The sequence below is a fragment of the Mesoplodon densirostris genome, chromosome 18, assembly GCF_025265405.1.
Source record: "Mesoplodon densirostris isolate mMesDen1 chromosome 18, mMesDen1 primary haplotype, whole genome shotgun sequence".
NCBI classification, from domain to species: Eukaryota; Metazoa; Chordata; class Mammalia; order Artiodactyla; family Ziphiidae; genus Mesoplodon; species Mesoplodon densirostris.
Genome location: NC_082678.1, coordinates 24,207,949 through 24,231,808, shown reverse-complemented (window position 1 = coordinate 24,231,808; position 23,860 = coordinate 24,207,949). Strand labels below are relative to the sequence as shown.

The 23,860-nt window shown below is 50.1% G+C and overlaps 1 protein-coding gene across 10 annotated transcripts in view; it reads left to right on the top strand.

The window, feature by feature from the left end:
• Positions 1 to 23,860, top strand: part of ARSG (arylsulfatase G) — a 122,534-nt gene that overhangs the window by 94,842 nt on the left and 3,832 nt on the right. For 6 of the 10 annotated variants that reach the window (XM_060080859.1, XM_060080860.1, XM_060080855.1 and 3 more), the window contains 3 exons: positions 5,209 to 5,317; positions 12,224 to 12,344; positions 18,027 to 18,117. In XM_060080859.1, coding sequence (XP_059936842.1) covers positions 5,209 to 5,317; positions 12,224 to 12,344; positions 18,027 to 18,117 — 321 coding nt within the window. Of the gene's footprint in view, positions 1 to 5,208; positions 5,318 to 12,223; positions 12,345 to 12,678; positions 12,939 to 16,108; positions 17,159 to 18,026; positions 18,118 to 23,860 lie in introns of those variants that run through there. The other 4 variants (XM_060080862.1, XM_060080861.1, XM_060080863.1 and 1 more) reach the window with 3 other exon arrangements.

The window sequence follows — 23,860 nt, the reverse complement described above, 5'->3', positions numbered from 1 at the left end:
TGCCTGTGTATCCTGCTGTAAACGGGGCCAGTCTCGCGAGCTGGTGAAAGAGAGAAGACAGTCAGTGTTTTCACAATGGAGCAGGACAAACAGTACCCAGAGCCCTGCTTCTTTCTCCCCACAGCCGGCCCAGCACATCAGGACACACGCTGCCTTCCCCTGTTCCCAGGGCCCCCGGACCGCCCCCGCCCCTTTCCTGGCTGAGCCGCTTTGCTCAGCTGATGTGATGAGGCAGCGTCTCCTGCAGTCATCCCTTCATCCCGTGCTGGAGTGAGGATGCGCCACCAGACTTGGCTTGCGTCCTGTAGGGGTGAGGAGAGACCGAACCGGGGGCCAGGGGGCACAGCAGGGCCGCTGCTGACCCCGAGCCCGCGGCCCCCCTGGTTCCCAGCCGCCGGCCCTCCCTTCCCTGCTCCAGACCTATTTCCTCTCCGGGACAGAACCAACACCTTGTTTGTCCCCTAACTGACGGCTCCTCTGTCTGGAAAATCTTTTCTTGTTTTATTTGAAGAGCAGAACTGTTCCTTCCTCCCCCCTGGTGATGAGGAAACATGCTGTTGAATTTGGCATCCTTGGCTTCTAGGAGACCTTGGTTGTAACTTGATGCTATCAGGTGGTTACATAACCTTTCCCACTGGGAAGCGTGCTCTACATCCTGGGCCTCCTGTCCATTTGGGGCAGGGGGTGGGACGGAGAGGGGTCGGGGTTAGGGGGCACTGGGGGAGGGAGTGAGGGGCAAGGGAGGGGCTCTCGGCCCCGGCTGGGGGCAGGGCCAACCACTGGGGACCCAGTGGAAGTCAAATGCTGTCCCCTGCCGGGCTTGGAAGTCCCCATCCCCACACTCACGGCCGCCGCAGGGCAGCCAGAATCCTTCGCCCCAACAGAGGCCTGGCTGCCCTGTGTTTCTAGAGAACTAGTGTGTGCGCTCCGGGCAGCCTTGGCAGAGGCACGTATTTATATTTAGAAATGAAGCCTGCTTCTTTAGAAGATTATAGAACGTGTGCTCCTCAGAACACGCGTGTTCCATCCGAGTCACAAATATAAATGCCTTGAGGGGCCAGGCAGGTAGTATAAACGAACAACTGTTTGTTTGTGTCCATTGTGGCCAGCATTAGGGGCTCAGTAAATCAGATCAAGGGCTCTGACTAACGACATTCAAATTTAGTTTTAAAAGAAATACGATTCGTGCCAAACCAAACTGTCAGGGGGCTGAATTCAGTGTATGTTTTGCCAGGTTGCAGCTTCTGCTATTTTCTATCTGTAGGTAATTTTGTTTTGTTTTTGTTTTGCTTGCGGTTTCTTTGGATGGCATTTATTGGGCGCTTCCGTGGCAGGCACTGTGCCAAAGGACCTTGCCTGGAACTTTATATACATTATCTTACGTAACTTTTCCACCATCCCATGAGATCAGTACAGTCATTTCCCCCTTCACGGCTGAGGAGATGGACATGCAGTGACATTAAGAATTCCGCTCAAGGCCTCACCATGAGAAGGCGTCCTCCCATTTACCTTACTAATACTTCTCAACTGGTCCTTGGAGACTGGTGTCAGAATGACTTGGAATCAGACCCCACCCAAGACTTACTAAATCAGCATCTCTGGGTGTCCTTCTGGTGGCTCCATGTACTAAGAAGTTTGCCAACCTCTGTATTAGCCACACTGCCTTTCTGACTCAGGCAAGCATGGCATTTGGGTCCTTTCTGGGAAGGACCCCTGTTCCTAAGCGTAGGTCGTGGTGAGCCTTCCGCAGGCTGCCCCTGTCTCCATGCATCATGGAGTGGCATTTTCTTCTGTAGCCAGGGAAGAACAAGCGAGCAGTTTCATGAATCACAGTTCTGTTTATATTTTGGTTGCTGAGGCTAAATATTTATTGCTTTTAGTAAGAGGTTCTGCCTTAATTAGAGTCATAACTAACCGCAAGTGCACCGAAATGCGTTTTCATGACCATCAGGCTTGCGTTTCTCAACAGAAAGCCAAACGCAATGGACCCTTTTGATGTGCCAGTGCGCGCTGATCAAAGTATGAAGGTTGCTCTCAGCTAACGAGTAGCTTTTGAAATTAAGAAGTGCCTATTTGGCTTTGTGGACTTAGCTATTGTCCTTACTCACTATAACATGTAGGGTCGCATTCACGCTCCGATGGCGTAACGTTATAAAGCCGTGGGCCATATAAAACCTGTCATTAAAAAGCACATAAGCTACAATTAGTTTCAAAATGCATTGTGTCCACTTTCTGACTCTGCCCCTTGCTCTCTTCACCCTCGGCCCGAACGGGCGCGCTCTACTTGAACTCACCAGGAGAGCTTTACAAGGTACTGGTATCCAGGCCCCACCCCCGGCCAATTTAAATCACAATTCTCTGGGAAAGGGACCTTGGCATGGGTATTTCTTAAAAGCTAGTGGTTCGAATATGCATTCGGGGATGGGAACCACTGTCCTAAAAAGTCCTAGAAGGTTCAATGGCTGAGGGTGCTGGCTGTGTGGTTAGACTTGGATTCAAATCCTGCCTCTAGTGTTTCTTTGCTGTGTGACCTTGGGCAAATTACTTAACCTCTCTGAGCTTCAACCTCCTCATCTGTAGAATGAGGATAACAGGGCTTAGCTCACAAAGTTGTCCTGAGGATTCAGGGAGATGATGCCGGGAAGCACTTAGCATTATAGGTAGGTGCACTTAGCTTGGTGCTTAGGAAGGGCTCAATCAATAGGAGAAATTATTGTTACTGTTCCCGTTGTGTTTCACGGAGGATGAGTTTCCATTAGTAGGAGCAGGTCTCACTGAAGAGCATCAGGGGCCCAGGGCCAGCTGCTGTGTGTTTCAGTGTTTGCTGGTGCAGATGAACCACAACAAACACTGTTAGATGTTTCTGATAATCAGATGCTTGGTTATCAGGCATCAACCCTAGGGACCCACAGAGAATGCTGGTCGGATCTTTTAAAGTTGGCCCACCCCTAGCAGTGCCAATGAGATACTGGAATTTGCAGTGAGAAGGTGTCCACGCTCTGGGGGATGTATTTTTTATAATTGCTTACCCACACTCTGGACTCTTTTAAGATAAATTCCTTTTGAGTACAAGGCTTGTGGGCATGGCTGGAATATATAATTGTGTCTTTCTGGTAAAGCCAGAACCCAAGGTACAGCCAGGTACCAGCTGGCCGGTCTTGACAACATAGAGGAGGGATTGCTCTCCGCACCCCAAGTGTCCACACCACGCCGCTCCTCTCAGCCAGCATTTTCCTCTCTTTGTCCCAGTTCCTGATTCTTTGCAGGGCACTGTCCACTCTGTTGACGTACACATGTTTTATAACTGGCCGAATTCCTTCTAACCTCTCCAGCTTTCAACCCTCTGCTGAAATAAGGCAAACGCACTGACATATTTTTCTCTGGAAACGAATTAGGAAAGTTAATCGTCTGAAAAAGAACAGTACAAAAAAGATTATGGCAAATGAGCAGAACCCCTAGTGGTGAAGACCAATTAGCAGATTTATTAATGAGGGGCTAGTGTACCCTTCTGGAAACACCCTGGAGGTGGAAACGCAGTCCTGGTGCCGGCTCTGTACTCTGACACCTGTAGCCCTAACACAGTGCAAGGCCCCAGCTTGGGCCTTCTGGTCGACCCTGAGAACCACTGGCTTGTTTCTTCGAATTGAAACCTTCGCTTTTCCTTAGCATCTGGCCTCAAAGGCTAAGCAAGTTCGTTTGAATTTTGTGCTCCGTGGACTTGCAAATAAATGGACTCCATATTTTCACCCACCTATTCCCCAAGCTTCCATAGAAACGCCCCTCATGGGTGGTGGTGGGGATTATCTGCAGAGGTCCCGCACGTGCAATGTTAGATGCCCCCTCCCCGCTCCTTGGCCTTCAGCTGAAGCATAAGTCATGCATTCCAAAGCCACGTGGGAGTGCGATTTATGCTCGCTGTAGCTCTGGAGTCTCTGTTCCATATGCGTGAATAATTGGGAGTGGGCTCTAGGTATTTATGGCCGGCGTGGCTCTGGACGGGAAGAAGGTATTTGAGACATCTTGGGCCAAGTCAAAGAGTTTCCCATTCGGCTCCCCCCACAACTCCACTTGGTTCTGAGAGCCCCACCCCTAAACATAAACGGTCCATAGACATGAGTTGTTCTGTGTATTGTTTCTGACTTCAACCCTTGTTGGGGGGACTCCAGAGCTGGTTATGAGAAAATTCCAAGAATGCCGAGCATTTCTGGTGTCATGTGCTGGGCCAGGGACATCAAAGGTTCCGTTTGCTGCAGGGTGAGTGCAAAGTGACGGCAGCCTTGGTCTTCTCGCCCCCTCCCTCCGCATCATTGTTCCCGCCAGCCAAACATAAGGACGTTGCATGACCATGGTATGTGTGAGACACACACAGTGTTTGCCTTGGAAAGGCTCTCTACACGCGAACCGTGCGGAATTCCTGGCTCAGCTGGGATGAGGTCGGGGTGTGCGTGGGAGGGATGGGCATGGTCATGGTTAATTCAACGCAACACGTACTCAGGATGTTTCCATAAAGCATGACCTCACCCCTTCCAGCCTTCTGGTCATCGTTACACTGGTGGTCACTTTTGACTTGGTGGTTACAGCAATAATTCCTTTAATTACCCAGTGGAAATTTGTAGATTGCACGTAGATTGTTCTTACCGCCCCGTGAGAGGCAAGAGGTCGGAGCTACCACAACATCGGAAGAGCTCATTCATTCAAAAAAAAAAAGGAAAACAAAAAAGTAAAGCAGAGTGAACAAAATACAACAACAAAACCTATGCCAGATCAGTTGTTGGGCGGATCAAATAACTGTGGGAATTTCCGCCTTTATCTCATTTCAAATAGTTTTATGTTTCCATCCTAAACATGATCTGTAGGAAGACACATTTATTCATTCATTTATTCAACAGATAGTTGTTGAGCGCCTACTATGTCTCGGGTGCACAGGACAGATGCCAGTCCGTAAACAAGCCAGACAATCTGAAGTGGCCAAAGTGGCATGAAGAAATTAAGTGACGTGATTCCCTAGAGAGGGACAGACACAGCTAGTTACGCATGTTGAATCCGGTAAAATAAAAGCACGCATTGAAAGAGATTAACTACATGAATAAAAATAGCTCGTGGCTAAAGGAAGTCATTCCTTTGTTGGAATTATCAGAAGCTCTTAGAAAGTCCCCGTGGAGAAGGACTGTTTTCCCAGAGAACCAACTGTCTCCCCTCTTCTCACAGGGGGAAGTCCAGCCAAGCAGACCACCTGGGAAGGAGGACACCGTGTCCCGGCTCTGGCTTACTGGCCCGGCAGGGTCCCCGTCAACGTCACCAGCACTGCTTTGCTAAGGTACGAGACCCAAATTACCTTGAGATGTAGGAAAAGGTCACGGATGCTTGTGTGGCTAGAGACCTCAAACATCACCTGCCCTGGCCAGCTGTCCCCAGATACTTCCCGAACTCAGATTGTAGCAGCGTGGAGCTGCCTGTAGCAACAGTGCAGTGGGACACTTTTCAAGCCGTCCTCTGGGGGGCTGTCTCTGGGAAGAGGACACTGGGTGGCCGTCTGTGCTGGGTCGTGCTGGTGTGCACTGAGGAGACAGTGGCTGCAGAAAGGCCAGGAGCATCCTCACCACGTGTGGCCTGGGCCACGCTGACGGGGGTGCGGGAATGGATCTGCTGGGCCCGAAGGATCCCTTCTCTGGGGGTAGGGCAGGTGTCCTGGCGATGGCTCTGTCAAGCATGTCACTGGTCATCAGATGGCACAAGACAGGGGTCTAGATGTTGACGTGCCCCCGAGGGGAGGGAGAAGGAAGCTGGACCCACCGGGCTGGGAAGGAAAAGATGAATCCTTGGGTGAAGATCTTCTTCCTACCTCTGGCAAAGAGGCTTCTACACGGAAGGACGATTGTAAACGTGAGCACATCTCACGATTACTCTGATCTCCTTATTAAGGCGGCCCAGGAGGCCATCTCCTTGGCACAGAACTTGGCTGTGGTGTGCCATCCCGAAAGCAACACCACGCAGCTCTGCAGCCATGACTTATAACGAGGGCTTCTTAATCACCCGGAGGGCCCGTCCTCTCCGTGGTTCTGCCCTGAATCCATGGACAAGGGGGCCCCTCCGTAGACACAGGTGCTTGCTCACAGGCTCAGAGGTCTTCTTCTGGTTAAAGACTAATTTCCTAGTTCCAAAGGTCCTTCACCGTTAACCAAGTGGGCTCTGGCCTAGAGAACACAGCCCAGGAGAGGAAAGCAGGCTTCACTGGTTTCCTCTAGCATCCCAGAGGGGAGGTGATGGGGAGAAGGCGGGGAGACTGAAGCCCAGGGGAAAGGAAAGGTGAACAGCGGTGACAGCCGAAGTCGGGGGTGAGTAGGTACTGTCCCTGGCAGCCTCTGGGCCCCCAGGAACTCCTGGTCAGCCCCGTACAATCGCGGGGGGGGATGGGGACGGGATGCTGCCAGCAGGCGTGACAGCAGCAGCTCTGGCTGGAGTCTGTGACGTCAGGCCGGCCGGGAAGAGGGCCAGGCGGGCTGCTTTTTATGGGCCTGACTTGCTGCAGTCAGGCCAAGGGTTCACAGGCGGGGCTGGACGTGCCGTCTCTCAAGTGACATCCCCGGAAACCAAGCTCGTGCTTCTCAGTTGAGAATGGCGTTCTCACCTTCAGTCAACTACGGCTCCGTGATAAAACTGCATCATTTTGTTGATAATTCCGGGCTTCGGGGGTGACAACTGACTTAGGGTATATTTTGGTGAGTGTCCAAAGGAAGCCAGCCTTGGTACGAGGTAACAGTTGCCGGGAATTTTACCAGGACACTACCGATACACCAGATCAGCCCCTCTTAGATATTTTTGGTGTTAAATTAGTCCTGATTGCAGCAGGACAGTTTGTCTCCATACAGTTCACCCTCTTGCTATTTTCTCACGTGAATCCATGGAAAGCAAACTTGGGTGGAGCGCCCTGACTGCCAGGACTCCCTCCGGGTCAGCTCTCAGGAGAAGGGTGGTATGATGCATATTCAAGAAACTGACGCTATTGTGCTTCACGTTCCTGGAAGCCCAGCCAGACACTCCCACATATTAGGTACTTAATCACCTCTTTGATCACTTAGTCTACTACTTTATTCCCCAGAGGATATACATCTCCTTCCAGATCAGAGATAACTCCCTTCAGCCACTCTGAGCTGAGGCCAGGATCCCTGAACCCAATATCCCAGTGCCTATGGAATTACGGACACCAGAGAGTAGACAAGTTGACATAAATACTCACGTGAATACAGAAACAGTAGAAAGGTGTGTTAGGGGGTCAGGGGAGAAGGGGTCGACACTAAGCCTATTGGTTACCTTTAGACGTAACTAGTGTGTTAATAATCAGGTGTGCACTGAGGTGACAGGACAAGATCAAAAGAAAGGTCTTACAGATGCCCTGACCCCAAAGCCCAGTGACACAACTGCAGAATGGGGGAAATTCATTTATTCAACGGAGATGAATTGTTGGGCCCAGTTATGGGTCAGGCATGGCTCCAGGGACTGGGGATGTAAGAATGGGCACATCGGACAGAAGGCTTCTGTTGCTGAGGAGCTGACGTCCCTTCGGGAGGGCAGCACATCCGAAAAGGGCCGGGTGATTTGATCCTAAAACTCTAAAGCGGGGTATCTCAACCTTGGTACTGCTGACATTTTGGGCTGGACCGTTCTTTGGGGTGGAGGGTGTCCTGGGCGTTTAAGGATGTTTACTAGCATCCCTGGCCTCCACCCACTGGATGCCCATGGCTCCCCCAGCCCCAGTTGTGACAACCAGAACGTCCCCCGGCGGCTCCAAGTGTCCCCTGGGGAGGACAGTCTCATGTTGGTTGAGAACCACAGCTCTTGGTGATTTCTCTTGATCATGTACAAAAAGGGGTGGGGGGCTGCTCTGCATCTGAGCTGGGAGGCCCCCATCTCTGTTCAGAATGGAGGAACGCCCTCTTGGAGATTCTTGGGGCAAAGCCTACAGCGGCTAGAAGGGTAGGGAGGACTTGCAATAATCTCATCTGAAAAACAGCTAAAGGTCTGTTTCGCCCGGAGAGCGGATGACCCGCTGGGGGACCCCGAGACTGTCTCCCCATATCCCAAAGGCAGGCAGTTATGTGCAGGGGGATTCGGCTGGTTCTGGGCTGTCTTGAGGCACAGAACTGAGTCCCGGAAGTAGGATCTGCAAAGAGATGATGCTCAGGTCGGTGTCCTGTGGGTTGGGTGTCACCGCCCCCTGGGCGAGGCCCAACTGCGCATCTCCTTTCAAGCACCCCCCACCACTGCTTTCCCGTATCTGGCAGTGGGTTATGGGGGGAGATAAGCAGTGGACCCTCCCTCACCCGCACTCCTACGGCACTCTGGTCTGTAACGGACATGCGCGCTTTGGTGTTGGCTCTGGCCCCCCCACCGTGCTCCCTGCAAAGTTGCTGCCGGGCCCTGCTGGTCTCCCAGAGGGACCTGAGGCCGGGGGCCTGGGGAACCTGCAGCCTCTCTAGTCTCCGCCGAGGGACTTAGGCCAGGAAGGGGTGGGCACCTAGTTTTCCCCAGAGGTAACGCGAGCGAGTTTCCCGCAGGAAGGAACTTACAGCCAGAGGCTAAAGAGCTCGCTCGCCACATCCCAGGCCCGTTCTCACTCTTCCACGGTCTGGAGGGGTTCTGCTCTCCTCTCCCTCACTCTAGGCCCGGAGTCCAGGCCCACGCACCCCAGTCTACACTCCAGCAGGCCTGGCCCTTCTCACTTCCCGTCTTCAGATCACACCGGCCACTTCCCAGATGTAATGTCCGTGCTTCTAGGAAACAGCCTTCCTTCCACCCCCGGCACCCCAGCAAGCACCCCAGTGCCATCAACATGTGCCGTGAGATCCAGGCCAGCCCCTCGCAGCCCTGCAGCTCCCCGCATCCTCCTCGCAATTGCCCAGTCCCCACACGTAGGTTCTGTTGGCAATTCCTTGGATAAAAACACAAATGTGCACACTTTCTCTGAACAGCCTTCAGCGCCTTGGGCTGGCTGAAGCCGCACGAAGAAAATCTTCTCACATGGGCAACAGAACTTGCAGTGTGTGCCCCCTGGAGCCGACCCACTCAGATGGCTCTCTTCTGGGTCGCCGTGTCTGCCTGTCCGCGAGCAGGCTCTCGATGGCCCTTCTCGTAACCAAGGCCTCCAGAACCCAAGGCCGACTCGCCCATCAGGGCCGGAGGCGTGGTGCTGGGGGCACACGACCTTTTCATTTTCTTTGAAACCAGAAGCAAAACCAAAAACTTTTAGGTTGAAGAAACATGGCTTAATATCTCCTCTTTATATATTTATATAATCTTTATGTCAACAGAATTATAAAATATAATTTTGAGTATTTTATATGGAATAAGGAACCCCAAAGGCAAACGGACTGAGGTTCCATGAAAGTCGGAATGCGCCTTCCCAGGTATTAGAATGAACTGTGGAAATTTGAAAATTAGGTTTGGGGTTTTTTGGTCTCTTTCCCCAAGGTTTCCAAGACTCCCGGGACCAATTTCTTAGGGAGGGTTTGGAGTAGCGGGGTCCCTTTGGTAGCCTTTGCAGGACTGATGCTTTCTTCAAGTTCACGCAGGGGCCCAGGGTCTGGGGCTGTGTGTCCCGGGAGGATCTCCCTCCTCCAGGGCTCCCCTCGGGGGCTTGGTTTCCTCCTTTACGTAAGGAAGACCTCTTTAGTAGCCTGAGCTTGGACTGACAAGTCCTGGAGATGCAGAAGCTTTTCTCGCGGACCTGAGCTTTCCTCTGTGCTCTGGAGGTTCCTGCCCGACTCTGAGACACTAGGACTCCATGAACATTAGACTCTGTGCTGTATGATGAGGATGCTAAGCCTCACGATGACAGAGGGGGGAATAAGACGGGAAAAGAAAACGTACCACACACCCCCACATCTAAGGCAGACCCTGTTCTTCTGGCACTGACCTGACCCCTCTGGGAGGCACGCCTCTCTTAGGGGTGCAACGGAGAGAAAACTCCAAAGCAGCAGTGCCGGCGACCCCGGCCTCTTCAGCCTACACTGCAGTCCTCCGGGCCGCCTGATTTGTGGCAGGGACCTTAGACTCTGGACAGGTTTCTGGACTGTTCTGTACTCCGTAAGGGCTTACTGCACACTTCTTGCACTTGCATGCACGTGGGATGCCAGCTCCTGGAGCGTGCATTGCCAGAGATAAGCCACCAGCTCTGTGGACTGTGGAAGCCAGAGGCAGACCAGAGACGCTCTGTACCGTAGTCGAGGGAGAGATCCTGCTTGGGGCTGTAGACAGAGCCCTGGAGTACAGGAGAAGAGGAGGCGGGCACGTGGCAGGTCCCTTCCGCAGCCCATCTTGGGGGGCGAGCCTCTGTTCCCCGGACCCTGGGCTGGGGAAGCAGCAGGTGGGGCCTGGAGGCCTCCCCATGAGCCCAGCCCCAGGTGGACCCTCTTTCCCGGGATGTCCAGCCTCACGCGGGCCTGGCCCTCCGGTTCTGCTGAGTCCCCACTGACTCTCCGTTAGCCTGGCCCTCTGTTCTTGCCGAAGAGTTTTTGTCTGACCTGAGCACAGCAGGCTGGAGGGAGACGTGCCCTAGAGTAGAGGGAAATGGTACCACGTGTCTTCAAAGAAAATCAGATTCACAAAGTCCACCAGCGTGTTCACAGTGGCTGCCTTCGGGTGGGGGGCTATGTGTGTGATGCTCCTTCATATTTCTGGATGGCATCCTTTTTGCCCACCCTGAACGCTGACTATTTTGTAACAGGAATAACAGAGCTAAATGAAAGCGAATGGAATGTGTCACACATGACGGCATTCTAGACAAAGACTAGCTATTTGCGACATGGAGACCCAGGGTGGAAAAAATGAAGTAAATGTTCTCTTGCAGACACCTGTCACACACTGTTCCCTCTCAGCGGGTGGCGGTGGCCTGGGTGGTGACAGGTAGAGCCCCTTGGTTCTTTCTTTTTTTTTTTAACTTTTATTTAATGTATTTATTTTTATTATTATTATTATTATTTTTTTTTTTTTTTTTTGCGGTAGGCGGGCCTCTCACTGTTGTGGCTTCTCCCCTTGCGGAGCACAGGCTCCGGACGCGCAGGCTCAGCGGCCATGGCTCACGGGCCCAGCCGCTCCGCGGCATGTGGGATCTTCCCAGACCGGGGCACGAACCCGTGTCCCCTGCATCGGCAGGCGGACTCTCAACCACTGCGCCACCAGGGAAGCCCTAATGTATTTATTTTTAAATTAATTTTTATTGGAGGACAGTTGATTTATAATGTGTTAGTTTCAGGTGTACAGCAAAGTGAATCGATTATACATATACATATATCCACTCCTTTTTAGATTTTTTTCGCATTTAGATCACCACAGAGCACTGGGTAGAGTTCCCTGTGCTCTACAGTAGGTTCTCATTAGTTATCTGTTTTATACATAGTAGTGTGTATATGTCAATCCCAATCTCCCATTTCATCCCACCGCCCCCCTTCCCCCCTTGGTAACCATAAGTTTGTTCTCTACATCTGTGACTTTATTTCTGCTTTGCCGATAAGTTCACCTGTACCATTTTTCTAGATTCCACGTGTAAGCAATATTATACGATATTTGTTTTTCTCTTTCTGCCTTACTTCACTCTGTATGACAGTCTCTGGGTCTATCCATGTCTCTGCAAATGGCACTATTTCATTCCTTTTTATTAGAGCCCCCTAGTTCTTAGGTGGGTCTGCAGGGGTGTCCCTGTGAGTGATTACAACACAGACATGCAGTGAGCACTGAGTGCCAGGCCCTCTACGTGCATTACCTGTATCTTTCATCCACACTGCTGCCCAGTGAGGCAGGTACTATTATTATCATGCCCATTTTATTTTTATTTTTTTGGCCACACTGCGAGGCTTGCTGGATCTTAGCTCCCTGACCAGGGATTGAACCCGTGCCCCCTGCAGTGGAAGTGCGGAGTCCTAACCACTGGACCACCAGGGAAGTCCCCTATCATGCCCATTTTGGAGAACAGAAAACTGAGGGCTAGAGAGATAGATAGCCGAGCTGAGATTTGAGCCCAGGCAACACCTGGCTGCAGAGCCTGGGTGCTGCTCCTGTAGGAAATCCAGGTGGGGCCTGAAGGCAGGACAGGTAGGCAGAGGGGGCGGGCTGTATGGGAGGCTGCCGGGGCTTGGTCTGGGCTGGGCTGGGCGGCTCTTGACCCCAGCACGGCCAGGGAGAGAGCCTGGGGACAGCTGGGGCCAACACTGTCTTGATCTTCCTGCAGCGTGCTGGACATCTTCCCCACCGTGGTGGCCCTGGCTGGGGCCAGCCTGCCCCAAGGCCGACACTTTGACGGTCTGGATGCCTCGGAGGTGCTGTTTGGCAGGGCGCAGGCTGGGCACAGGGTAAGTGGAGGTGGTACGTGTCCCACCTGGGCTTTTCCAGAGGCGGGACTCCTGCCCCTCGTCGGGGCCTGGCTGCCTCTGTGCAGACAGAACCATCGTCAGAAGATGCCTGCAAGTGGCCACTGGAGATGCAGTTTGTCCGCCGCCGAGGGGTGATTCCTTTGAGATTCACCTGTCCTTCCGCTCCCGCTCTTTTTCCTGCGTCAATCCAGCTCCTCAGTCCAGATTTCTATGCGGCAGTTTTGGTGTAGGGTGGGCGTCCATTGGGGCTTATTCCCTATACCGAATGACTTTTTTTCCCCTCACCATCATTTAATTTTCTGACATTCCCTAGGCACACAGCACATTTTTGTTGGATGGGGTGCATGACCTGTGTCTGTGAGTTGTGTATCGTGGGGTTCCCCCGCCAGAACGGAAGCTTCCCGAGGTCAGGGAGCTCACCATGGAATTCTCAGAACACCTAACACAGGGTCTGGCGTCCGGCCAGCGTGCAATAAACGAGAACTGGATGAATAAACCAATGAACGAAAGATGCCCTGGCTGGCAGGGCTGGTCCTGGAGAGCTCAGCACACACACGGCTCTCCAGCCCCCAGGGTCCCCTCTTCGGGGCACTCTGAAGCACTCGGTGGCAGCGACAGCCAGGAAATGTCAGGCCGGATGGCCTTTCCCTGTCTTTCTGTATGTTTTACTTTTGCCAAAAGGAAGAGGAAGTGGGAGGAGGAAGGAGGCTGGCGGAACCCGGAGCTCTTTCTGGAAGGCCCTGTGCGCCCGGCTTCTCAGTTAGGGACCCACACATCAAAGGGTTTATTTCTGGCTTTATTGCGGGTCACATGGAAGTGAGTCAAATGTCCTGGGGCAGTTCCTGAAGCTGCCCTTCCCCACGGAAGGCACACTGGTCCTGAGCGGGCACCAGGGCTTCTCGACGATGCTCGGAGTGGCCTCTAGAGCAGGACGGCTGCTCCCGGCCTATCTGACCCCCTGGAGCTGCAGACCCTTCCAGGCCGATCCTTGCTCCCGCAGGACAGCCAAGCAGGAAGGTGGCTTCCGCCTCTGGCTGGGAGTTCGCAGTATGTGACCCTGGGGGGTTATCGACGACGTCAGCGGAGAGATGCTCCCGCGTGTTTATGACCACGGCCGCGCACAGAATGATCGGGGTCACCAGGAAGTGCTTCAAGGACTGTGGCCTCCTTGACGCTGTCCGTCCACGGGGGGAGGCCAGCTCCCGGGCGCGGAACTTCTGTTTCCAGACGGCAGAGGGCTCACCGTCTTTCTCAAGCTGCCGCTTCCCGCGGACCCACGGAGGCCCCGCTTTGGGGCTTCGCGGTTGCTGGGCTGGGCCCCCAGGGGACTGGGCCCAGGGGCCGGCAGGAGAGGCAGATACGAGCCGCAACACCGGCTGGGGTTTTCGTGGGGACGTGTGATGTGTGTGGGCTACCCCGTGGCCCGGGAGGGGACAGCTGCCACTCGCCGCTCGCCCAGAGCTCTGGTGGCACCTTCCGGGGTAGAGGCACGTGGGCTCTGGCACCTGTGGGCCCGGCCCAGCGCCCCAGAGGACTGGACTCCTGCAGCGTTAGTCCAGACACCTTAGAGCTCAACGTAGGTCGCCGCTGGCCCCAGACTCAGCCGCTGCGGAGACCGGAGTACATTGTCTCGAGTCTGCTGATGGAGGGCCAGGAGGGAAAAATACATGAGTGACTGTAGAAATATACATACCTATGCACACATATACACGTGGGTACACACAAACGTGCACGTATTCGCGTGCTTTTTGCCTTTGGGTTTTGGTTTTTGGTGCAGCGTACAGGATCTTAGTTCCCTGACCAGGGATCAAACCTGGCGCCCCCAGAGTTGAAGCGTGGAGTCTTAACCACTGGACCGCCAGGGAAGTCCCTTGTTGTTGTTTTTGTTTTGGTATTTAGTAATCATTTATTGAGTAACTATCACGTGCAAGGCACCGTATCATTCTGGGACATCCAACTGTGTATAACAGCCTTAAAGGTTAGATTTAAACATTGCCACTTGTTCGGAACATTCCTTAATACTCAAATTAGAATATATTGATTAGTTCCCACAGCATACACATATATATTTTAATAAACACAGCTGTGTTCGCCCTTAGGTATATGCTGGGCTTACAAGATTCGAGTATGGGTTGGTTTAGAAAACCATTCCAGTTTCAAGAAGCTCAAAGTAACTCCTAGACCGTCATCTCAAAACAATATGCAAAAAGTCTGAGCGGTTGGGTTCTTCCCTATTTTGCAAACGAGTAACGGAAAGTCGGAGAGCTGAAGCAACCTAGGGCCACGTAAGCCCTGGCACCCTCCCCAGGTCCTGCGTTGAGAGGTTTACAGGCAAATGCTGGGCTATAGGTCTTCCTGCTTTGAGCGGTCTCACCACCCACTTCATGGACAGCTAGGGTCGCTGATGCCATGCTGTGTATTCCTGCACCTGCAGACCCTTCTGCTTCTGATCTAGAGGGGTCTGTGTCCAGGCAACGAGGGCAACCACAAAGGGGGAGAGGGGAGCGGGCAGGAGAGGGTGCACAGCCTGGGAGCAGGCATCCCACTCTAGGCTCGCCTGCTTCCCGGATGGAATTTGGAGGTTGCAACATCACTGCCGGTCAAGTCCTACCTCAGCCCCAGGTTGCCATGACCAAGTCCAGAAATTGTCAGCCAAGGGAAGGCTTCTTAATGGCTCTGCATCTGTCCTGTCATGACCAGTCTGGGGCTGTGTAGTCATACAATGCTTGGTCCCTCCCTGGAGACCATACATTGTGGAAACGGAAGTCGGGTCTTGGTCTCTGCACTGCTGATCCCTTCTCTTAGGGATAAGGGAGGCCCCCTAGTGGCAAAAGATGCTGTCCGGAGCGGCTGGCATGAGGCTAACGGCTTTTGGAGACCTGGGTCTGTGCACCCAGACCTGAAGGGGTGGGAGACCCCTCTTTCTGGGGGGGCTACCCAGGCACCAGCCTCCAGAGAGGTAAGGAGACACTCCCTGGTTGAAAAAGCAAAACAAAAGAAAACAAAGCAAACAGGTAAGAAAGGCAACCAACCAAGAAGATGCAACATGTTTGCAGAAGATAAAGTTATCTTTGAAATTCGGACCGGGTGTCCTCTGGAGAGGAAATGTCTTCAGCTGTGATTCATGTGTAAATTTGCCAACCTCCTTCCTATGTTGATATAAACAAGAACGCCATAATCAGTCTGCTCAGAGGGGAAAAGGAGGGCATATACGAATTCTCCAAAATCCATCCGCCCTCCTGAGAGCGAGCCACTTTGCTTGCTCTTGGATTCTGGAAGTGGCGCCTGGTAACACCAAATGAATATCCTGCACACGGCAGCCGCCACTTATGGAATTTCTGTTTCTGTTACTGAGCCATAATGTCAATGGCTCGAACCCGCGGGCCTGGGCTCCCATCTCCTGGATGTCTGAGTACATCCTAGATCTGTTGACAATAGATTTCCCAAGTCCCCCACTTCCTGCCCTCTCCAGAAGGAAACAAAACAGCCTCCTGTGGTGAGAGGCTTGTCTTCCTTCAGGGTTGGAAGAAGTGAGGGTTTTGAGTTACGACTTCTCTTCCTGTTTGGAAGGAGCCTGTTGTCATCACGCCGGCTGGGGACCTGGCAGGCCCTGTCACGAGAGCACGGAAGCAGCAGGTGTGGGAGGAGCCCCACCCTCGCTGGCATCCTTTCAGAGCCGGGAAACTTGGGGGGACAGCTGTTTACTGCTCCAACAGATGTTTCTCATTTTTTTTTTTTTTTAGCTCCATGGAAACTTTGAATCACGTAAGCGCCTTTCCAGTGATATATATCGGTCATGATTCATACCAAGGCGGTCTCACGTTTCCAGCCCAAAGCCATCAACTTGCCAAGGATGCTGGTCATTTATTTTCTACCAAACCTTGTCCTTGGGAACCCTGAACTAGGTGTTTCCATTCTGGAGGGTGATTCTTTTTATTTTCTGGGGAGGAGCCATGCCACTTGGCTTGCAGGATCTTAGTTCCCCAACCAGGGATCGAACCCTTGCCCCCTGCAGTGGAAGCGTGGAGTTGGAGGGTGATTCCTTCATTGATGACTTGCTCGGTCTGAGTGCGGTAGAACGGAGTCAGAGGTCATCTGTGTTTGGAGGGAAGGCCGTGCCTGTGCCCAGTTCTGGAGAAATCACACGGAGACGCCCAAACGTGAGAGCTGGAGAGTCAACTGGATGCTGAAGAAGCTGTTTTTCAAAGAGATCCAAGGATCACCACCGATCTGTGTCAGGCTCCCTGGGAATATTTCTAAAACATGCAGATCCCAGGCCCCGTCTTGACCCTGAGGGGTGGGGCTCAGGCGGGGGCCGGCCTCCTGGGTGGGTGACCCCTGCTGTCACAGAGGGACCCGCACTTAGAAGGACCTTGTGCTTGCTTTAAAGCACACGTGCTGTGGCCACCTTGAAATTCTTAATTTGTGTGTGTGTGTTGGGGGGGGTAGTAATTAAAAGAAAGTAGCTTTTTAAGAAATTTATTTTGGGACTTCCCTGGTGATGCAGTGGTTAAGAATCCACCTGCCAAGGCAGGGGACACGAGTTCAAGCCCTGGTCTGGGAAGATCCCACATGCTGCGGAGCAACTAAGCCCGTGTGCCACAACTACTGAGCCTGTGCTCTAGAGCCCGCGAGCCACAACTACTGAGCCCACGCGCCACAACTACTGAAGCGCACGTGCCTAGAGCCCATGCTCCGCAACAAGAGAAGCGACCGCAATGAGAAGCCCGCGCACCGCAACGATGAGTAGCCCCCGCTCGCCGCAACTAGAGAAAGCCCGCGCGCAGCAACGAAGACCCAACGCAGCCAAAAATAAATAAGTGAATAAAAATTTTTTAAAAAAAGGAAATTGGGCTTCCCTGGTGGCGCAGTGGTTGAGAGTCCGCCTGCCGATGCAGGGGACACGGGTTCGTGCCCCGGTCCCGGAGGATCCCACATGCCGCGGAGCGGCTGGGCCCGCGAGCCATGGCCGCGGAGCCTGTGTGTCCGGAGCCTGTGCTCCGCAACGGGAGAGGCCACAGCAGTGAGAGGCCCGCGTACAGCAAAAAAAAAAAAAAAAAAAGGAAATTAATTTTGCTGAAGTGTAGCTGATGTACAATGTTGGGTTAATTTCTGCTGCACAGCAAAGTGATTCGGTTATACACATATATACATTCTTTTTCATATTCTTTTCCATTATGGTTTGTCACAGGATATTTAGTATAATTCCTTGTGCTATACAGTTGGAATTCTTAATTTTCGGACAAGGTTTCTCTCATTCTCATCTTGCACTGGACCCTGCAGATGACATGGCTAGTACTGGGCCTAGGAATCCAAGCAGAGCTGTAACCCACTCCGATTAATTGACTAGCAAAAGAGGTCTTTCACACAGGCTCCCGGGAGTTGGATGGTGTAGACCACAGGCCTGTGTCTGTGTTTGGGGCTGGGCTGGGTGTCAGGGGGTGGGTTTGGCAGGTGATGGGGAACAGGGACCATGACAAAGAAAGTAATGCTGAGACTTCCCTGGCGGTCCAGTGGTTAAGACTCTGTGCTTCCAATGGAACTAAGATCCCGCATGCCACGCAGCACAGCCAAAAAAAAAAAAAGAAAAAAGAAAGTAATGCTTTCCAGGGCGCCTCTAGCATGGTTTTCTTCTGTGTAAGCCCCGCCCCCTTTTCCCAGGTGCTGTTTCACCCCAACAGTGGGGCGGCCGGAGAGGACGGAGCCCTTCAGACCGTCCGCCTGGAGCAGTACAAGGCCTTCTTCGTCACCGGTGAGTTACTGAGGGACCCTGTCCCACCCGGACTCTCACTCAAGCCTCCAGGATAATGTGGGCTGCCCCCTTTCAGGGTGCTCTCAGCATCTCCGATGGTGCCGCCCCAAACCCGGGCCCAGGAGGAGGGCTCAACACACAAGGGCCCTGCCCAGGCCCTCTGTACCTACAGGTATACTAATAAGACCTTTCTGCCTTATCAGCAGAGATCTCCAGCCAGCTCAGAGCTGGTCCAGCACATCCACACTGTCCACTTTTTCACGTGAAAAACATTTCATCCCACGGTTATGCTTCCAATGCCAGTCTGGCTGAACATTCAGTGGGAGCTTAGAGATATTTTGAAGCAAGAGACCGTTTCAGAAAGTAGATGCTAGAGGTCTGTTTAGCAAACCCAAGTTTCTCTCCGGCTTGGCTCACCCTGTGACCGTCTTAAACGTATATTTTAGAAAGGTGATAGCAGATCAGCATGGTTCTCAAAGTCTGGCAATGGCTTTTTGCTTCCAACTGAATTCGGACTCCCTCCACCCTGGGTCCCTGGACTTTCCTAGTCTTAGTTCTCCAAGAACGACTGTCTTTTTCCTTGGCCTCCAGGTTAAAATCCCTCTCGGCTTTTAAGGCCACCTGGATTGAGAACTCCTTCTCGTCTTCCCAGCTGGGTAGGATGTGGAGAACTCCGGTATTTACCACATTCTGCCATATACGCCAGTTATTTAAATACATCTTTTATTTCTTCTAGTAGCTTTAAGCTCTCTAAATTCAGCCTCTGTAAGTTCTTTAATCGTTGTTGTCTTGAGATGCTTGGCACAGAATCTTGCATCTGGTAGGAACCCTAACACTTTTTAATGAATGAAAAACAACCTCCCCCCCACGCCCCCCCACAAAAAAAACCCTCACCCAAATCTGGGATCTGATGTGGATTCCAATTTGATTCAGTTATTTTTTTAAACTCAATTGCTTTTTTTAAAATGAATTTATTTATTTATTTATTTATTTAATTTATTTTTAGCTGCGTCGGGTCTTCATTGCTACGTGCGGGCTTTCTCTAGTTGTGGCGGGCAGGCGTTACTCTTCGTTGCGGTGCGCGGGCTTCTCATAGGGGTGGCTTCTCTTGTTGCGGAGCACGGGCTCTAAGTGCACGAGCTTCAGTAGTTGCGGCTCTCGGTCTCTAGAGCACAGGCTCAGTAGTTGTGGCGCACGGGCTTAGTTGCTCCGGCATGTGGGATCTTCCCGGACCGGGGCTCGAACCTGTGTCCCCTACGTTGGCAGGCAGATTCTTAACCACTGTGCCACCAGGGAAGTCCTGATTCAGTTATTTAAAGTTAGAGCTTTCCAAAGAATTATATAATAAAGAACAAAAATTTATTTGCCCTGAGGGTGAATAAGTGACCCCAAAGAAAATGTGGCATAAAAACAAAACAAGTTCTTTGAGTTCATCACATGAAGGATATTAAAAATGCCACAAGAATCTTCCACTTTCCAAGACCTAAAATGCAAACCAGTGAGATGTTTGTTATTCTTTCAGATGGAAAGTGTCTAGATGACAGCCCTTACATTAACCTATCTCAGAGGTATGGTTTCTCCAGGCTGAGTCAATTTCAGAAGTCATAACCCAGCCAGAAAGCCCTTGTTGTCACAATGCTGGGATCATAAACGCTACTATGAAGTGATAGGACTGTTTGAAGTGATCACAGTCAGACAGGAATTATGATACCCAGGGGAGGTCTGTTCTTCTGAGGCATCACCAAACTCCCAGGAAAGTTAGCAAGGGAAGAATGGAAATCTCAACAGATGGGATGAAATAGGATGAAACAGGATGAAGCCCGGATGTGCTCTGATTCCTCCTTTTCCCCACCCCCGTCCCTGAAAATCTGCATATGCTAATGACATAAAACTGCTTTGGGATAAGTGAGGTGAACTGACAGCTACTGCATTAGATTAGAGAAAGAGGTGTGTGTCCCTCTATGATGAGGCTGTGATTTCTGAGGTCATGTCCTAGGAGGAGCTTTAAGAGGCAGTGAGTCTGTTTCGCCGTGTGGCCTAGAATTAAGTGATCTTATTGCTTTTACCTTTTTCAAAAGAGTAATTGAGGGAAACTTTACACACAGTGAAAGCCACAGACCTAAACGGCACGATTTGATGAGCTCCTATAAATGTATATACTTGCATAAGGACCTTCTTAATACTGTGAATTACATCGATTGGTTTTCAAATGTTAGGTCAACTTTATATTCCTGGATAAACTCAGTTGTGATGTATTTTTCTTTTTATATATTGATGGATTTGATCTGCCAAGATTTTGTCTATAATTTTCCTTTCCTGAAATGTCTGTGTTGGGGTTAGGTATCAAGGTTTTGCTAACCTTGGGAAATGAGTTGGGAAGTGTGTTCCTTTCTCTGTTTTCTGGAAGGGGCTATAGAAGATTGGTATTATTTCTTTCATGTATGATTTCTTGATGGAAAAGTTCTTGGTTATCAATTTAATTTCTTTAATAGGTATAGGGCTATTCAGATTTTTAATTTGTTCTTGTATCAGCTTTGGTAAGTTGTTAAAATAATTTGTCCATTTCATCTGAGTTGTCAAATTTACTGGCCTAAAATTGTTCATAATATTTCCTCATTATCCTTTTAATTAATCTTTAATGAAGCAACTTTTAGCTCTGTTAATTTCCTTTATCGTTTTCTATGTTATGATTCCCACTTTTATTTCCATTCCTTCTTTACTTACTTTACTCTCTTTATTCTAGTTTACTAAAGAGGACACTTATATAATTAATTTTAAACCTTTCTCATGTTGAAATATAAGCGTTTATAGCTACAGTTTTCCCTTTAAGCACTGCTTTATCTGTATCTCCCAAGTTCTGTTTTACTTTCATTATCTAGTTGGAAATATTTTCTAGTATCTTGTCTAATTTCTTCCTTGACTCAGGTCATTTAGAAAGCTGTTGCTTAATTTCCAAAATTTGGAGGCCTTTTTTAGCTCTCTTATCTTTGTCATTTCTAATTTAGTTTTATTGTGATCAGAAAACATACTCTGGAAGTTTTCAATCTTTTGAAACTTACTGACACTTATTTTATGGCCTTGCAGATGATCTATCTTGGTGAACACACCATGTGGAAGTGAAGCAAATGTGTATTCTGCAGTTCTTGTGTATAATGTTCCACAAATTTCAATCAGGTGGAGGTGTTGATAGTTGTTTAGATCATCTATATCCCTCCCGGCTTTTTGTCTAGTTGTTCTATCAATTATTGAGAGAAGCGTTTTAAAAATCTCCATTTAGGATGTAGATTGTCTATGTTTCCCTTTAGTTTTGTCTTCCTTAAAAACTGACTCTTGATCCTTGTGAAATATCCCTCGTTATCTTGGTACTCCATATCGTGAAGTATGTTTTGTCTAATGTTAACATAGCCACTCCAGTTTCCTGTGCTTACGGTTTGTGTGATATATCTATTTTGTTCCTTTCAACTCAACTGCTTTTATATTTAAAATGCGTCTCTGTAGGCAGGAAAGAAAGGAATCTTGCTTTCTCATCCAGTTTGATAAGGCTCTGCTTTTTAACTGGAGAGTTTTGACCATTTGCTTTTCTCTGTATAAGATCATTTCATCAACAAATAGAGGTGGTTTTACTTTTTCCTCCCCAGTCTGGATGCCTTCTGGTTCTGGTTCTTGCCTAATTTCTCTGGCTAGAACCTCCAGTACAATGTTGAATAGAAGTGGTGACAGTGGACATTCATGTCTTGTGCTTGATCTTAGGGAGAAAGCTTTCAGTCTTTCCTAAGTATGATGTTAGCTCTGGGTTTCTCACAGATAATTTTTATCAGGTTGAGGAAGTTCCTTTTTATTCCTAGTTTCTTGAGTGTTTATATCATGACGGAGTGTGGGATTTTGTCAAATGCTTTTTCTGCGTCTATTGAGATGATCATTTTTTTGTCTTTTGTTCTATGAATATACATTGCTTTACACTGACTGATTTTCATGTTGAACCAACCTTGCATCCGTGGGATAAATCCCACTTGGACATGGTGTATAATCCTTTTTATAAGCCGCTGAAATCAGTTTGCTAGTATTTACCGAGGTTTTTTTGTATCTCTATTGTCTGCAAGCCAAGGAAGAGAACCCTCGCCAGAAACCAAATTTTCAAGAACCTTGATCTTGGACTTCTAGCCTCCAGAACTGTGAGAAGATAAACTTCTATTATTTAAGCCACCCAGTCTATGGTATTTTGTTATGGCAGCCTAGGCTGACTAAAATAGCATTTTAAGGCTTCTCCATGTCTTTTCATGGCTTGAGCTTATTTGTTTTCAAAGATGAATAATATTCTATTGCCTGGACGTACCACAGTTTATTTATCCATTCACCCACTGAAGAAAATCTTGCTTGCTTCCAAGTCTTCACAATTATGAGTAAACCGTTTTGACAATTATGCTATAAACATCCACGTGGAGGTCTTTTTGTGGACATAAACTCATTTGAATAAATAACAAGAAGTGTGACTGCTAGATCGTATGGTTAGAGTGTATTTAATTTTGTAAGAAAACACCAAGGTGTCTTCCAAAGTAGTTGCACTGTTTAGCGTCCCCGCCGGCAGGGATGACAGTCCCTGCTGCTGCACACCCTCACCAGCATTCGGTGTTGCCACTATTTTTCATTTTGTCCCCTCTACTAGGTGTGTCGTGGGGTCTTGTTATTTAATTTGCAACTGCTGATGATGTACAGTGTCGAGCACCCTTTCATATGCTTGTCTGCTAACTGTGTATCTTCTTTGGTGAGGTGTCTGTTCAGGTTCTTATTCTCATCATCCTGATTGTTGAGATTTAAGAGTTCTTTGTGTATTTTGGATAACAGCCCTTTATCAGATATGCCTTGTGAAAATATTTTCTTCTAGTCTGTGGCTTGACTTCTTGTTCTCTTGACAGGGTCTTTCTCAGGGTCTCTGAGCTTCCTTGATCTGCGGTTTGGTGTCTGACATGAGTTTGGAGGAAATCTCAGTCATTATAGTTGCATAGATTTCTTCTATTCCTTTCACTCATTCTTCTCTTCCTAGTGTTCCCATTATACTTTTTGCAGTTTCCTCACAGTTCTTGGATATTCTGCTCTGCGCTTTGCACATCTTTTCCCCTCTTTGCTTTTCAACTTTGGAAGCTTCTTTTGAGATATCCTCAAGCTCAGAGATTCTGTCCTCAGCCATGGAATCTGCGAACGAGCCCATCAAAGGCATTCTTTTTTTTTTTTCTTTTTGTGGTATGCGGGCCTCTCACTGTTGTGGCCTCTCCCGTTGCGGAGCACAGGCTCCGGATGCACAGGCCCAGCGGCCATGGCTCACGGGCCCAGCCGCTCCGCGGCATATGGGATCCTCCCAGACCGGGGCACGAACCCGTATCCCCTGCATCGGCAGGCGGACTCTCAACCACTGCGCCACCAGGGAGGCCCTCAAAGGCATTCTTATTCTTATTTCTGTAACAGTGTTTTTGATCACTGGCGTTTCTTTTTTTCTTTTTTCTTAGGACTTTCATCTAAAAGAGGACTCCCACCCCCGTGGGGTTTTTAACTCTTAGACTCATCTACAGTGAGCCTCCCATCACTTGTTAATCACAGTTCGGGTTTTCCTACCAGGGCACTGGTTCCCAGAGGTGTCTGCTTGTGGGTTTCTGCTCTGGTATGTTGTGATTCTCTGTATTCACCTGTCTGTCTCCAGTTTGGGGGGCAGAGGTTGGCCCTGTGACCTCACTTCTCTGATGGATCTCAG